The sequence below is a fragment of the Solanum dulcamara genome, chromosome 8 (assembly GCF_947179165.1).
Source record: "Solanum dulcamara chromosome 8, daSolDulc1.2, whole genome shotgun sequence".
NCBI classification, from domain to species: Eukaryota; Viridiplantae; Streptophyta; class Magnoliopsida; order Solanales; family Solanaceae; genus Solanum; species Solanum dulcamara.
The window spans coordinates 67,418,971-67,431,194 of record NC_077244.1 but is presented as its reverse complement, the minus strand read 5'-3'; the positions used below and the strand labels follow the sequence as shown (position 1 = coordinate 67,431,194).

General features: G+C 33.8%; 2 protein-coding genes across 5 annotated transcripts; both read left to right on the top strand.

The window, feature by feature from the left end:
- The first annotated feature begins 1,625 nt into the window (after positions 1-1,625).
- LOC129900814 (putative methylesterase 12, chloroplastic) lies at positions 1,626-6,735 on the top strand. The gene is made up of 5 exons (XM_055975879.1): positions 1,626-2,319; positions 3,244-3,483; positions 3,587-3,730; positions 4,735-4,869; positions 6,092-6,735. The coding sequence occupies exons 1-5, from the start codon at positions 2,059-2,061 to the stop codon at positions 6,362-6,364; spliced, it is 1,053 nt and encodes a 350-aa protein (XP_055831854.1). The 5' UTR covers positions 1,626-2,058; the 3' UTR covers positions 6,365-6,735.
- Positions 6,736-7,753: 1,018 nt separating this feature from the next.
- On the top strand, positions 7,754-12,152 carry LOC129900813 (omega-amidase, chloroplastic-like). 4 transcript variants are annotated; one of them, XM_055975875.1, is made up of 10 exons: positions 7,754-7,874; positions 7,982-8,098; positions 9,697-9,918; positions 10,175-10,274; positions 10,648-10,722; positions 10,800-10,878; positions 11,443-11,458; positions 11,540-11,620; positions 11,713-11,795; positions 11,877-12,152. In XM_055975875.1, exons 1-10 carry the CDS (start codon positions 7,812-7,814, stop codon positions 11,998-12,000), a joined length of 960 nt encoding a protein of 319 aa, XP_055831850.1. In that variant the 5' UTR covers positions 7,754-7,811; the 3' UTR covers positions 12,001-12,152. The 4 variants fall into 4 exon arrangements, with proteins under 4 accessions (XP_055831850.1, XP_055831853.1, XP_055831852.1 ...); XM_055975877.1 differs by lacking the exon at positions 7,754-7,874 and adding an exon at positions 8,640-8,916 and having other exon boundaries at positions 7,989-8,075; XM_055975876.1 differs by lacking the exon at positions 7,754-7,874 and adding an exon at positions 8,640-8,916 and having other exon boundaries at positions 8,013-8,098.
- Positions 12,153-12,224: the final 72 nt, after the last annotated feature.

The following is a 12,224-nucleotide window of genomic DNA, read 5'->3' as shown; positions in this document are numbered from 1 at the left end:
ATTTTTTATTTGCATAATTTTGTTAGTATTTTATTTTTTAAAATCATATTTATGTACGTTGTGTTAAAATTTGATAAATGAGTATTATGTTAAATTTTTTGTTTTGAATTTAGAATTTATGTTATTTTGAATTTCATTTGTTTTAGTAGTATTGACTTGATATTTCATATTACAAGCCGTTTATTTTTTAGTTAAACCTGATAGATTATTTTTTTGTCAAATATTTTAATAATTTTATGCCATTATATTTATAATATTAACATTTTTGTCAAACATACATTTCATGATGCTTGTGTTGTGGTTTTCGTAGTTGCAAGAATTTTTTTTTCGAGAAAAGGTCCCCTCCTTCAATATCATGATTGGGTCGACCAGTTCAGAAAAATCTTATACTTTTAGTTTTTTGATTAAATTAATTAAAATATATTAATTTAAAAAATATAAATAAATTATTTTTTATAATATTAGTTAAGATCATATGTTTATTAATTAATATTTAATATAATATTATTTATAAATGTCCTTATTTGTTTAATGTAAATTTTAACTTTTAAATGATTAACTTTTATTTTTAAATTTAATATAACCTTATGATTGAATTTGTGCAACCAAACAGTACACTTGTAATTACATTCTGGCAAACAAATAGGTAAATTATAATTACTAGATTATGTAATTACTAGGTTGATAATTACTACCCTAGTAATTACACCAAATCCAATTACTAGGTGACTTTCCAAACAGACCGTAAAAGTCTTCAATATACAAAATTCTTATTTACTATTTCTTCAAATTATTATTTAATTATTTTTATAATATTTATCTCACCTGTTATTTCAGTAAGTGCGCGATTTATAGTTTCTAATTCTACGTACACGTGCAATGCACATACACTAAACTAGCTATTAAATATATTCTAATATTAATAGGATTTTGAAATTGATTAAAGTTATAACTATTAAATTTTGTAATAGATAAGAATTCCTAATATTTAATACATTGAAATTGATTAAGATTTTACTTCCTAAATCTTCTTTTATTTGAAATATATTAAAAGTCCTAACATTTAAGACTTTAAAATCAATATTTTTATCTTACATAAATATTACTTAAAATTATGATAAATAGATAAATAAAGAAATTATAAATATATATAAAAAAGAGATTCACATGTCTTAAAATAACATTTTAACTTTCACATATGAAGTTTTTATTATTTAAATAGATATAATATTTATTTTAATATCAATTATTATTTTTTTATATATAATTTTATTAATTAACGTGAAATACACTGCACAATAAAATAGGTAGACTAAATTAGGGTTTATGAAAACGTAGTAATATTCAATATGATATTGACTAAGTAAAGATAATTTTGTGTTTTTTCGCCTTTATATTTTAGGATAGGATGGTAAAGTTCTTTTTTGGCTACTATTATTAGAGACAAAACTGGAACTTCCAAAAAAAAAAAAGAGAAGACAAAAAGGGAAAAAAAAGTCATAACAGCAAATATTTCTACTACCAGGAAAGGAATGGTGAATATCCAAAAACTTTGACCCCAAAAAATCCAAATTTGCAGTCAGAGGTTTTTGCATTCGAAATAGCGTTTTAAAGAGTTTTTACCGCATCACAATCGTAATTATTTGCAGTCAGAGTTGACACAGAAATTTACCAACCAAATTTCAACATCACAGAGAAAAATGCAAAACAGAAGTTGAAACTCGAAAATGACAGAGAGAGAATCACTGAAGTACGTTCACGAAAAAAAGAAAGAAATAATGAAGCATTGAATTCCTTTGTATATTTTAGTTGTTTTTACAGATTTTTCTCAACGATCAAATGAATTAAAAACCCCACCTCCCTTCCACTTCTACTTACTGTGACCTCAAAAACGCCGTCGTTTTTCAAATATACCTGCAACTCCATTAACGGTGCCGCTTTTACAGATTTTCTGCTTCTTTTGTGCAAAATAGTTTTTGGGTCTTGTTCAATTTTATTGAATTTCAGGCTTTCACTGTCCAGCTTATCTGGGTTTTGTTCAAAATTGAATTTTGGGAAATGGGTAATACTATGTGCATGACGAAGAAGGATATAAGAGAAGCTGGGAAAAATGGAATTGGGTCGAGGAGTAGGAGGATGGAGAGATCAAAGAGGAGGTCATTATTGGAAGAGGAGTTGCTACACAGACAAGCTTTGTCTATGGCAATTCAGCAGCATCAGTTGTCTCAAAGATTTGATGGGTCCATCTCTAGGCGTATCGGATCCACTAGCTCTCGCCGTCGCAATGATTTGCCCGAGCAGCTAGCCAATTCCAAACAGGTAGTAACTATAGTAGAACCCCTAATTTTGTTTCTATTTAATTATTCGGAGTCCCTTTACCTTTAATTTATTATATATTCTACTAGACATTGAATTGTATAATGGGTCTGACTGGAAAGTTTCTTTGGAGCTGCATAATGCAGAAAGGTAACATTTTTCTTTATTTTTTATTTGGTTTGGTGGTGGATATGATAGGTTTCTTTAAGATTTGTGATATTGCTGAAGTGTTCCTGAAAAGGAAAAAAGTCAAAAGGCACTTTTGTTGCAAAAAAAGTGAAAAGTTTTGATCCCTTCTCCCTTTTGTCCCTTTATCCCAAATTGGTTTATTCAGCTAAGATTCATTATTAGACTGTTGATTATAGACTTAACGTGAGTCTTTTGCTTTTCGGGTTTGGACGGGATATGTTCTGCAAAATTCACATGGATGGACGAAAGAGAACAGTAAATAGATCCACCCTTCTCCTTTGTGATTCTTTTTCTTGTTTTTGGTTATTGCTGAATATTATTTTGCCAAAGTGATTTTTGAGTCCCTTCTTTAGGCCTTCCTTTTTGTCTGGTGATATCTTGTGGTTACAATCATATTTGTGGGAAGTATACCTTTGAACTTTTCACTAGCTTTAAGTCCTCATGCTTGAGTTGTAGAGAGATATAATACCGATAGGAAGCGTATATGTTTAAATATATAGGTCAAGCTAAATAACGAGTGATTGGAAAAGTTCAAATCCATGTAAGCGACTGTTTATTGCCTAATCAGTGGGGATATTTTGAATAGAAGGATGTAGAAATTATAAGGTTGCCGGTAACATGCCACTTAATGAAGAAAAGGAGACACCGGAAATCCAATAACCATTAATATCTTTTTGGCCAACTCTAGAAAATTTTCATGTGGCACTTCAATTACCTTACGGAATTTATGCTGTGAAGTTACCAGAATTTTTGGAGAACATCAAAACAAAGAAAATTGTTCTGATACACGGAGAAGGATTTGGAGCTTGGTGTTGGTACAAAACTATCGCTCTGTTGGAGGAAACAGGATTGGTACCCACTGCCTTAGATCTCACTGGATCTGGCATTGATCTGACAAATACAAATAATGTTACAACTCTAGAGGCATACTCAAAACCATTGATTGATTATCTGGAGAATTTGCCAGAGGATGAGAAGGTAAGATAGATTTGGTTTTAAGTTTCAAGTTCTTTTCGTTTATGAATTCAAGCAAAGATGATTTCACATATATTCTGGAAACATTATGCATATACCTCTTTAGGTAATTTTGGTTGGTCACAGTGCTGGAGGTGCTTGTGTTTCCTATGCCTTAGAGCATTTCCCAACTAAAATTGCAAAAGCAGTATTTCTTTGTGCCACGATGATATCTGATGGCCAGAGGCCTTTTGATGTGTTTGCTGAAGAGGTACGCATCCCTTATTTTCTATACATTTCATAATAATTACCAAGAATGGTTACCAACCGTTTTTTCTGACCTTGATTGGGACACCTGTTGAATTATTTAATAGTAGCACTTCTTAAACTGTATGTTTTAAAAGTACTTTGTGTAGCAGCATAGTTGCTCCTGGTATTTCACGAACATTGTTTATGGTTATGTCTTCAGAAAGCACTGTTTTGGTTGTGATGTCATCTTGTATGACATTCTTGTTTTCCTATATGGAGTGGTTAAAGTTAAGAATTTTTCAAGAGAACAATATACGAAGGTGTGAGGCACATGATCCAGAAATGGGAGGTCAAAAAAGTCTGTCAGTTGAAACTTCTATAGTTCTTAAGCATGGCAAAAATAGCACCAAACTGCATTGCAAGTAATTGAATGCAAATTCCTGAAATTTATGGTCAGGTTGGTACAATAGGAACTTTGCAAGTTATAGAATATCTGACCCAATTTATATACATTAATAAAAAAAGTAGGGGCTTGTACATAGAATGGAGCTCAAAAGGTAAGAAAAAAGAAAGTACAATAAGAGATGATGTCTGCTAGTGATTGCTAGCTCATCAGTTTAGTCCACATCCCAAATCAGCATTCTACTGTCTGTCTGGTTAATATGCTTGCGTATATATTTTGAAATCTTATTGCATTTTATAATCTGCTGGGGATGGGAATGAGTGACGACCTCATTGTAGACTGATGTAGGAATTCGATGATTTTTGAACAGAGTAATCTAAGGTCAATTAGCCATAACGTAATGTTCTTCATGCGTGATTCATGATGTTTAAAGACGTTGCAGATGTATATTGCAAATTCATTGGTGGATTAGTTGTCATTCATTATTACCTATCAATTTGAACTCATTAAGGATTTGTTTGGTCTCAAAAATAAATCCGCTGCTGAAATTTTCTTCTAGTGTCAATAATAGTTTTATATCTTTTCTCTCCACTTTGATGTTTTCATGGTTGAAAATTTTGCAGCTTGGGTCTGCAGAGCTTTTCACCCAGGAGTCTAAGTTCTTAACTTATGGGAATGGTAAAGACAAGCCTGCTACTGGCATCATGTTCGAGAAGCAGCAAATGCATGGGCTATATTTCAATCAGTCTCCTACAAAGGTACTTCCTTTATACAAGTTGCAAGGATTCATCTATTACTATGCTAATTGCTAAACTTAAATCATCCCCCGTGTGTGGAAATGTGCTTTCTAGTGTGCATTATTCTATGCTGTTTGAATTGAATATACTGTAGAAACTAGAAATGACTACAGAAAAATACAGAGGCATCAATATGCACAGCTCTGCTCGGTCAAAACAAATGCAGCTTCTCTCTCTGTCTCTCTGTGGTAGTGGGAACGGTAGTATGATGAAAAAGTTCTCATGATGACATATGTTTCTCATGTCATATACATCACCTAAAGGCAACAGGCAATAGAATGGAACAAAAATATAAATGTCAGTTCTGGTTGCACTTATAATGAATTTGGATCATGCTTTTTGAGTTAACAAGTTCAGTAGAAAGAAATGTTGGGCCTGTACCTGCTTTGAATTCACAGAACAACTCTACAATTTTGGAATTGGAAATGATTATTTACACCGCAACTGAAAAAAGAAAGAAAGATTAACAGTAAAGACTTCATATGCTCCAAATTAAGCTAATCAGACTCTTTGGAGCTCGACTATCATTTTCATTATTGTACTAGAGTAGTGGAAACACTTCAAAGAGCTCCAAGTCAAATACATAAAACTGAAAACGGGCTTATTTTTCTTGATTTTAGTGGGAGAATATGCTTACATTTAGGAGTGAGTTCACCGGCTTCTTGTGGTCTATGTTGCTCAGACTCTCCAAAAATACTACCATACCCCTGTCAGATCCTCTAAAAATGCACTACTTTTGGAGAATCCGGCACGCACTTGTCGACATTTTTGAAGAGTCTGAGCAACATAGCTTGTGGTAACATAGAGAAGTTGACTACAGTGGATCAGAACCGATCCTGTTTTCTTCGGGGTTTGGTGTAAATAATGATTCTGACATCTAATTATAGCCTATTTCAGAATTTAAATTATTGCCAAAGAAGCATCCAAGAGAGTGTCCTAGTGATCAATGAAGTAGGAACCTAGGAGGTAAACCAAGAGGTCTCTGGTTGAAATCCCAACAGAGGCAAAGAAACATTAGGAGATCTCTTTCCTTCCTCCTTAGGCAGATTTCTCCGGTACCAAAGAAACCTTGTGTGTATTTTAATATCTATCTAGATGTTGTCAGATCTTTTTCCGAAAAAGGAGAATGTAAATAGACGGTTTCATGAAAATACATCATTAACACACTATAAAATGATTGCAGGATGTTGCTTTAGCAATGGTTTCTATGAGACCTATTCCTCTTGGTCCGATGATGGACAAGCTGTCACTGACACCTGAAAAGTATGGAACTAGTCGTAGATTTTATATCCAGACCTTGGATGATCATGCTCTTTCACCAGACGTCCAAGAGAAGCTTGTGAGGGTAAACCCTCCAGAAGGAGTTTTCAAGATCAAAGGCAGTGACCATTCTCCATTCTTCTCGAAGCCACAGTCACTGCATAAGATTTTAGTTGAAATTGCGCAGATTCCATAATGTTAATTTCTCAGGGGATTTCTTTCATATCAAGAATGGTTTCATTGATTCTTATGGAGGCTGTAGAATCCATAAGGTGGTTTGGTTGTACAGAAGAAGAGAATGACTCAAGCTTGTTTTATATCCATTTTCATATTTTATTTCACTTCTAACATTTTAGGCATTGGTTCATAGTTGAAATATTCTTCTTGTAGTTACAGCTAATATATCAATTAGACCTGTGGTAGCACTTTGTTCTCTCTATTGTTTATTTCTGAAAGAAACATTGAGACCACGATTACTTTATATTTTTTGTGTTCATAAATAACTTATCTTCAACATCACGTGATGCACATGCACTGTCTCGGGAATATTAGTAGCTCAGTTTGTTAGCTACATGAATTTTCACTTTATTGGTGAAGGCTCGATTCCCCACCTCAATCCCCTCTCTCATCTCCCCTTTCCTTACCCTTATTTGAATTTTTTTAAAGAAAACTAATAGTAATTTAAAGGGAAAGGAAGTGATACGTTATCCTTGTTCTCCGTGGCAAATGCACTTTTGTGTTCACAGTCAGTTTTGTCGAAAGCAATCAACATTTACATTATTAAACTATTATTGTTCGTGTTTTAAATTGTGTGTCAGCTAAACCATGGTTTCTGAAGAAATAAAGAGAATTCATCATTTATTATATATATATATTCAAGTAAATTTGATCTTATATATAAAACGTAATATTTTGATATAGGAATAACGTTTTCAGATGGATCCCTTAGCTCCGCACATGGTAACTGGGACCTTTGATAGGATGGAGACATGGAGTCCTTTTAAAATTAGGAGTCGACGAGATGGATAGGAGGAAAATGTCATAAGTACTAAGAAGGAACGACTCGAGGGCACAAACCCTGGTGAGTGAATGCAAGAGGACTTGTATTTCAACGGCGTGGCCAAAAGGATATATACACAACTATTATTTATAAATAGCTTATGCATGATAGGAGAATATTGACTGATACTACTAACAATCTTATCACGTTCATTAGGTGTAGTGCTTTATAAGTCACAATACAATGAGAACAAACATATTTTCTTGTGCTCCAAGCTTTCATTATTTATCAAGTCTATATTTCATTACACTAAGATCTCGACGTCAAAATAAGCAATATCGTATTCAACTCTCATCTGAGATCAAAAATTTCCCCAACTTTATATTTATTTATTTTAGCATTATTTTCTCGCTTTTATATGTTAAAATAATAATAATAATCAAATTTTAAGACCTAAATATTAAGATACATGTCTTTTAACTAGCTCATATAAATTCAAAGGGTGGTACCGTCTTTTCCCAGGTGAACTCGTTTATCGTTATTGCTATTATTTTGAGGGTTTGTCTCAGTCCCAGCTTTAAAAACAACTTTTAGCATAATTAATGAAGAGTATAGAGCCATTTCTCACAAAATCTGCACTTCCATGGAGACAATTACTGCTCAGTCCTTAGTCTCTGCTCCACTACAAATTCCCAAAATAACACAGGTCTGTTTCCTTTTCAAAATACCCTTTTGGTTTCTCCATTAACAACAAACTCAAAACATGACATTTTCTTGATTCTTGATTATTTTTTATTTTTTTTGTAAAAACAGTTCAAGATTGGAATTTGTCAGCTGAAAGTTAGCACAGAGAAGAGTGCAAACATCTTCAATGCTCATAATCTAATTCAAGCTGCTGCAGAACAAGGTGCAACTCTTATACTTTTGCCTGTGAGTAGCCTTTCCCTTCACTAAACTCTTTTCAAAATTTTAGCTTTAAAGGGTGTGTTCCGAATGAAGGAAAATGTTTTTTCAGGAAAAAAATATGAATTTTTGCTTATCTTTTTTATAATCCAGAGAAATACTATGGGAGGTGAGAGTAGGGGTTGGGGGTGGTAGGGATGAAGGTGAGGATGAGTTGCGTTGGAGGGAGGAGAGGACACAATCAGAGGCGGATTTGGGATTTTGAATCTGAGTGCCTTGTCTTGAACAGTAACTTATGGCAAAAACTCTAGAACAAGATAATACTTAATATTTATTAAATTTGCATACAAAATTTAGACTTGTTTTATTGATTTAGTTAAGATTTTACTTACGAGAGGTTGAGGGTTCTAACTCGAACTTGCATCTTATAAGGTGGTAAACTAAGGTGGTAAACTTGAGCTTTAACCACTGCCACCACAAGGTTTATTATTGGCATTAAGGCTCATTATTAATATTTATACTTTCCTTATAAATATATATACAAATATGCATATATATATATATACAGATTTTCAATCAAGAGCACGGGTAGCGTGGCACCCCCTCTGAGCAACAAAGATCCGCCCCTGGACACAATCAATGTCGAATGCTATTTGTGGAACTTGTTTTCCGACTTCTACTTAGGAAGTCATTTTGAAGGAACTTGTTTTTCTAGAGAAAATGAACAACCGAACATGGGAAGTTGCATACTGAACGCACCCTAAATATCACTACTTATTATTGTTACCCTGAGCTTGTTGGCATGAGGGACAGATCGTAGAATATCTTGTAGGATCTACATTAAGGTATTCTCGATATGGTAAATATGTAAGAGATATTCTAGATAATACATTCAGTGTAGAAAATTGTGTGTTAGTTTTTGAATAGTATGCAGATTAATTTATAGGATTTACATTAAGTGTAGAATATTTCTCTTGTGTATAGTACCGATGTATTCTTATGTATTTGAATCAACAAATTGAGACTATCATTCCTCAGCTTTTCTCTGTTTTTGACCAAGCTCCTTTTTCTTTTTTGTTTAACATAATTCTTTTGATAAATTTAATGCTGATTTATACACTAACAATGTAAAAGGTTACATGTTGTAATATGACCAATTTTAATAAATCAGACACTCTTGCATATGTTAAAAACTCACACTTCCTTAGAAATTTACCCCACAGTTGGTTTTAAGTAATTTGGTTATGCAATTGTTTACACCGTTAGTGTATAAAACTTAAATTCTAAAAGAAGATTGTTATATTTCTTGTTTTAGATTATCCATGCCTTGTACCTTTTTTAGTCTTTGTTTATTCACTGTGGAAGTCTAGCATAGTGATTTGACCTAAACGTGTTGACTAGCACATTCTTATTATTTCCAGAATAATGTTTTACGCTGTTGGAAGTTCGTTGTGTTCTTTTCTGCTATAGCTTAAAGAATAGAACTTTATATGAACTCAGATAAGCTAGGAAAGTATCAGCCTAAAGAAGTTTCTATCTGAAGATTAAAAAGAGATGGTCAAAGGATGTAACTGTGTATATCTTAACAGCAATGTTGGATGTGATGATTCAGTCATTTGTTGTAGGAAATGTGGAATTGCCCTTGTTCAACTGACATGTTTGCAAAGTTTGCGGAGGACTTCAGTGATATAAACAGCAGCCCTTCATTGCTTATGTTATCTGAAGTGGCTTCTTTGTTAGGAGTCACCATTATAGGTGGATCGATTCCGGAAAAGGATGCTGATCAGCTGTACAATAGTTGCTCTGTGTTTGGACCTAATGGAGAGTTAAAGGCTAAGCACAGAAAAGTAAGCTTTTTTTATTAGGAAGATACATAGAAAAGTCTACAATGAAGAACACATCTTTTTCTTTTCTGATTAGTGTTATATTTTCTATTTTCATTACAAGTAGAAAGCATTAAGCTAGTTCCCCAAAAGCTGTACGAAGTAAAAGAATGAATATAATGATAAACTTTAGTTGCACCAAAAAGAAGTTAAACAGGTCATTGGAAGAAGAAAATGGCAAGACGAACTAGAAATGTAATTCTGCAATGCCTTTCTGCAGATACATTTGTTTGACATGGGTAAGCCACTGCTGGGAGAAGTTCAATTTAAGGAATCAGACAACATTTCCGCAGGAGAGGAGCCTACAGTTGTTGAAACAGGTAGGCAATTGTTTCCTCGCTTAATGCAATGACCCTAAGTTTGGAAAGCCTACAGTTTTAGTATGTCCCATAGATCCCTGAGGATATGATATAATTCTTCTGTGTATCTCGCATGTCAAATATGTTGACATTTTCTGCATCAGGAATCTTAAAATATTAGCAGAAAATGAGAAACTGTTTTTCCTGCATCTGGCACGTTCATACAAATTAACATCTACCAGTCCAATTCTGATTTAGGTCCCATTTTTTTGGCTCAACTTGTGTTGCTAGTAGTTTCTGCTCACTCTAAGATTCTTTCTTTAATTGCCCTGCCAGGCTTCCTACTTGAAACTGTACTTTTACAAATATCGTAACGGAAAACTTCAATCTGCAGATTTTGGACGCATTGGAATAGGAATTTGTCATGATATACGATTTCCTGAACTGGCAATGTCATATAGTGCCAGAGGTATGATGGTTTACATGTTGAAGTAGTTAGTACTTCTGTTGAACTAATTGTCTCCTTAATTTTCATATGAGAATCAGGTGCTCATTTAATATGTTACCCTGGAGCATTCAACATGAGTACTGGGGCGGCCCTGTGGGAGCTGGAGCAAAGAACAAGGCAAGGTGATCCTGTCTTGTCTAGTTGTGAATAGAGTTGACCAATAAATGTTTTCTGAAGTTCTTTAGAATATTTCATTTAAAGAGCGACCAATGCAGTTGCACGCACTTCCATTCTCAAAAGAGAAGAAAATTTGCAGTTGCACACACTTATAGAAATCATACAAAAACCTCCGATTAATGGCCCTCTCTGTCCCCAATTAATTTTGTACTTAACCCCTCTAGAATTTTTTTCCTAGTCTTGATTTCTCCTGATTCCTTATCCTCCGTCTTGGACAAACGTGGACACCTTAATATAGGAGATAAGAATATACAAGTTTCTTAGAATTTAATCAATTATGAGCGAGTTGTATAAGATTTATTCCTGATAGAGGACCTTTTTAGGTAGTATCTTAAGTGTGTTACTCTAGATGGTGAACTTTCTTTTAGCAGAAACAATGTGCTTCAATTTGGATATTTCCCTCTGATTCTCTCTTCTTATCTGTGGTGTAACAAAGTTCTGTGCTGTATTATTATAACTGATAGCTGCTCCTTCCTTATTGCTCATTCAACTTCGATTTTGCAGGGCAGTAGATAACCAGGTAATATCATGTTACTTTATAATGATAGTCCTCTTTGTCTTGTAATCATACTGAGAAGACATGTAACTGCATTTTCCGTAGCTTTATGTGGCATCTTGCTCCCCGTCTCGAGATTCAGCCTGTAGTTACTTGATATGGGGTCACTCCACTGTGGTTGGACCGGTATGTTAGGAAATTGCAAATAGTTACTTTGGATTGCAGAACATAGGTCTATATAGAGCAATCAAAGAGATGTTTGTTTTTCTGGTGGGCAGATGGGTGAAATAATTGCAACCACGGGGCATCAGGAAGCAGTTCTAATTGCTGAAATTGACTATGCTGCAATTCAACAGACAAGGTGATGCATCATTTCTTTTAAAAGTTGATTTAGTAGTATATCTTTACTTCTTTTTTTTCACTTTTTTCAAAGCTCGTGCAGGGAAAGTCTCCCTTTAGAGAGCCAGAAGCGCAATGACATCTATCAATTCGTAGACTTGCTCAGAGAAGACTCCCAAAAGGCTTTAAGAGTAGGACATCTTGATCAGATATCATATCATGGCTAAGTGAAGCTCTGAAATGGGATTTTTCAGGAGTTATCCATCACCAAGAAAATTCTTTGCTAATTTTGTTGGCAACAGTGGTTGTATCTTCTTTTATGTTTATTCCAAATGACAATAGTTCACAAATTTGGTAACGTTTGGCATCTCATCAAGACGCTAACAAAGATTACCAGGGTTTAATTGAACTGATTCTACTCTATCTTATACACTCCTTAAGTATATAGATA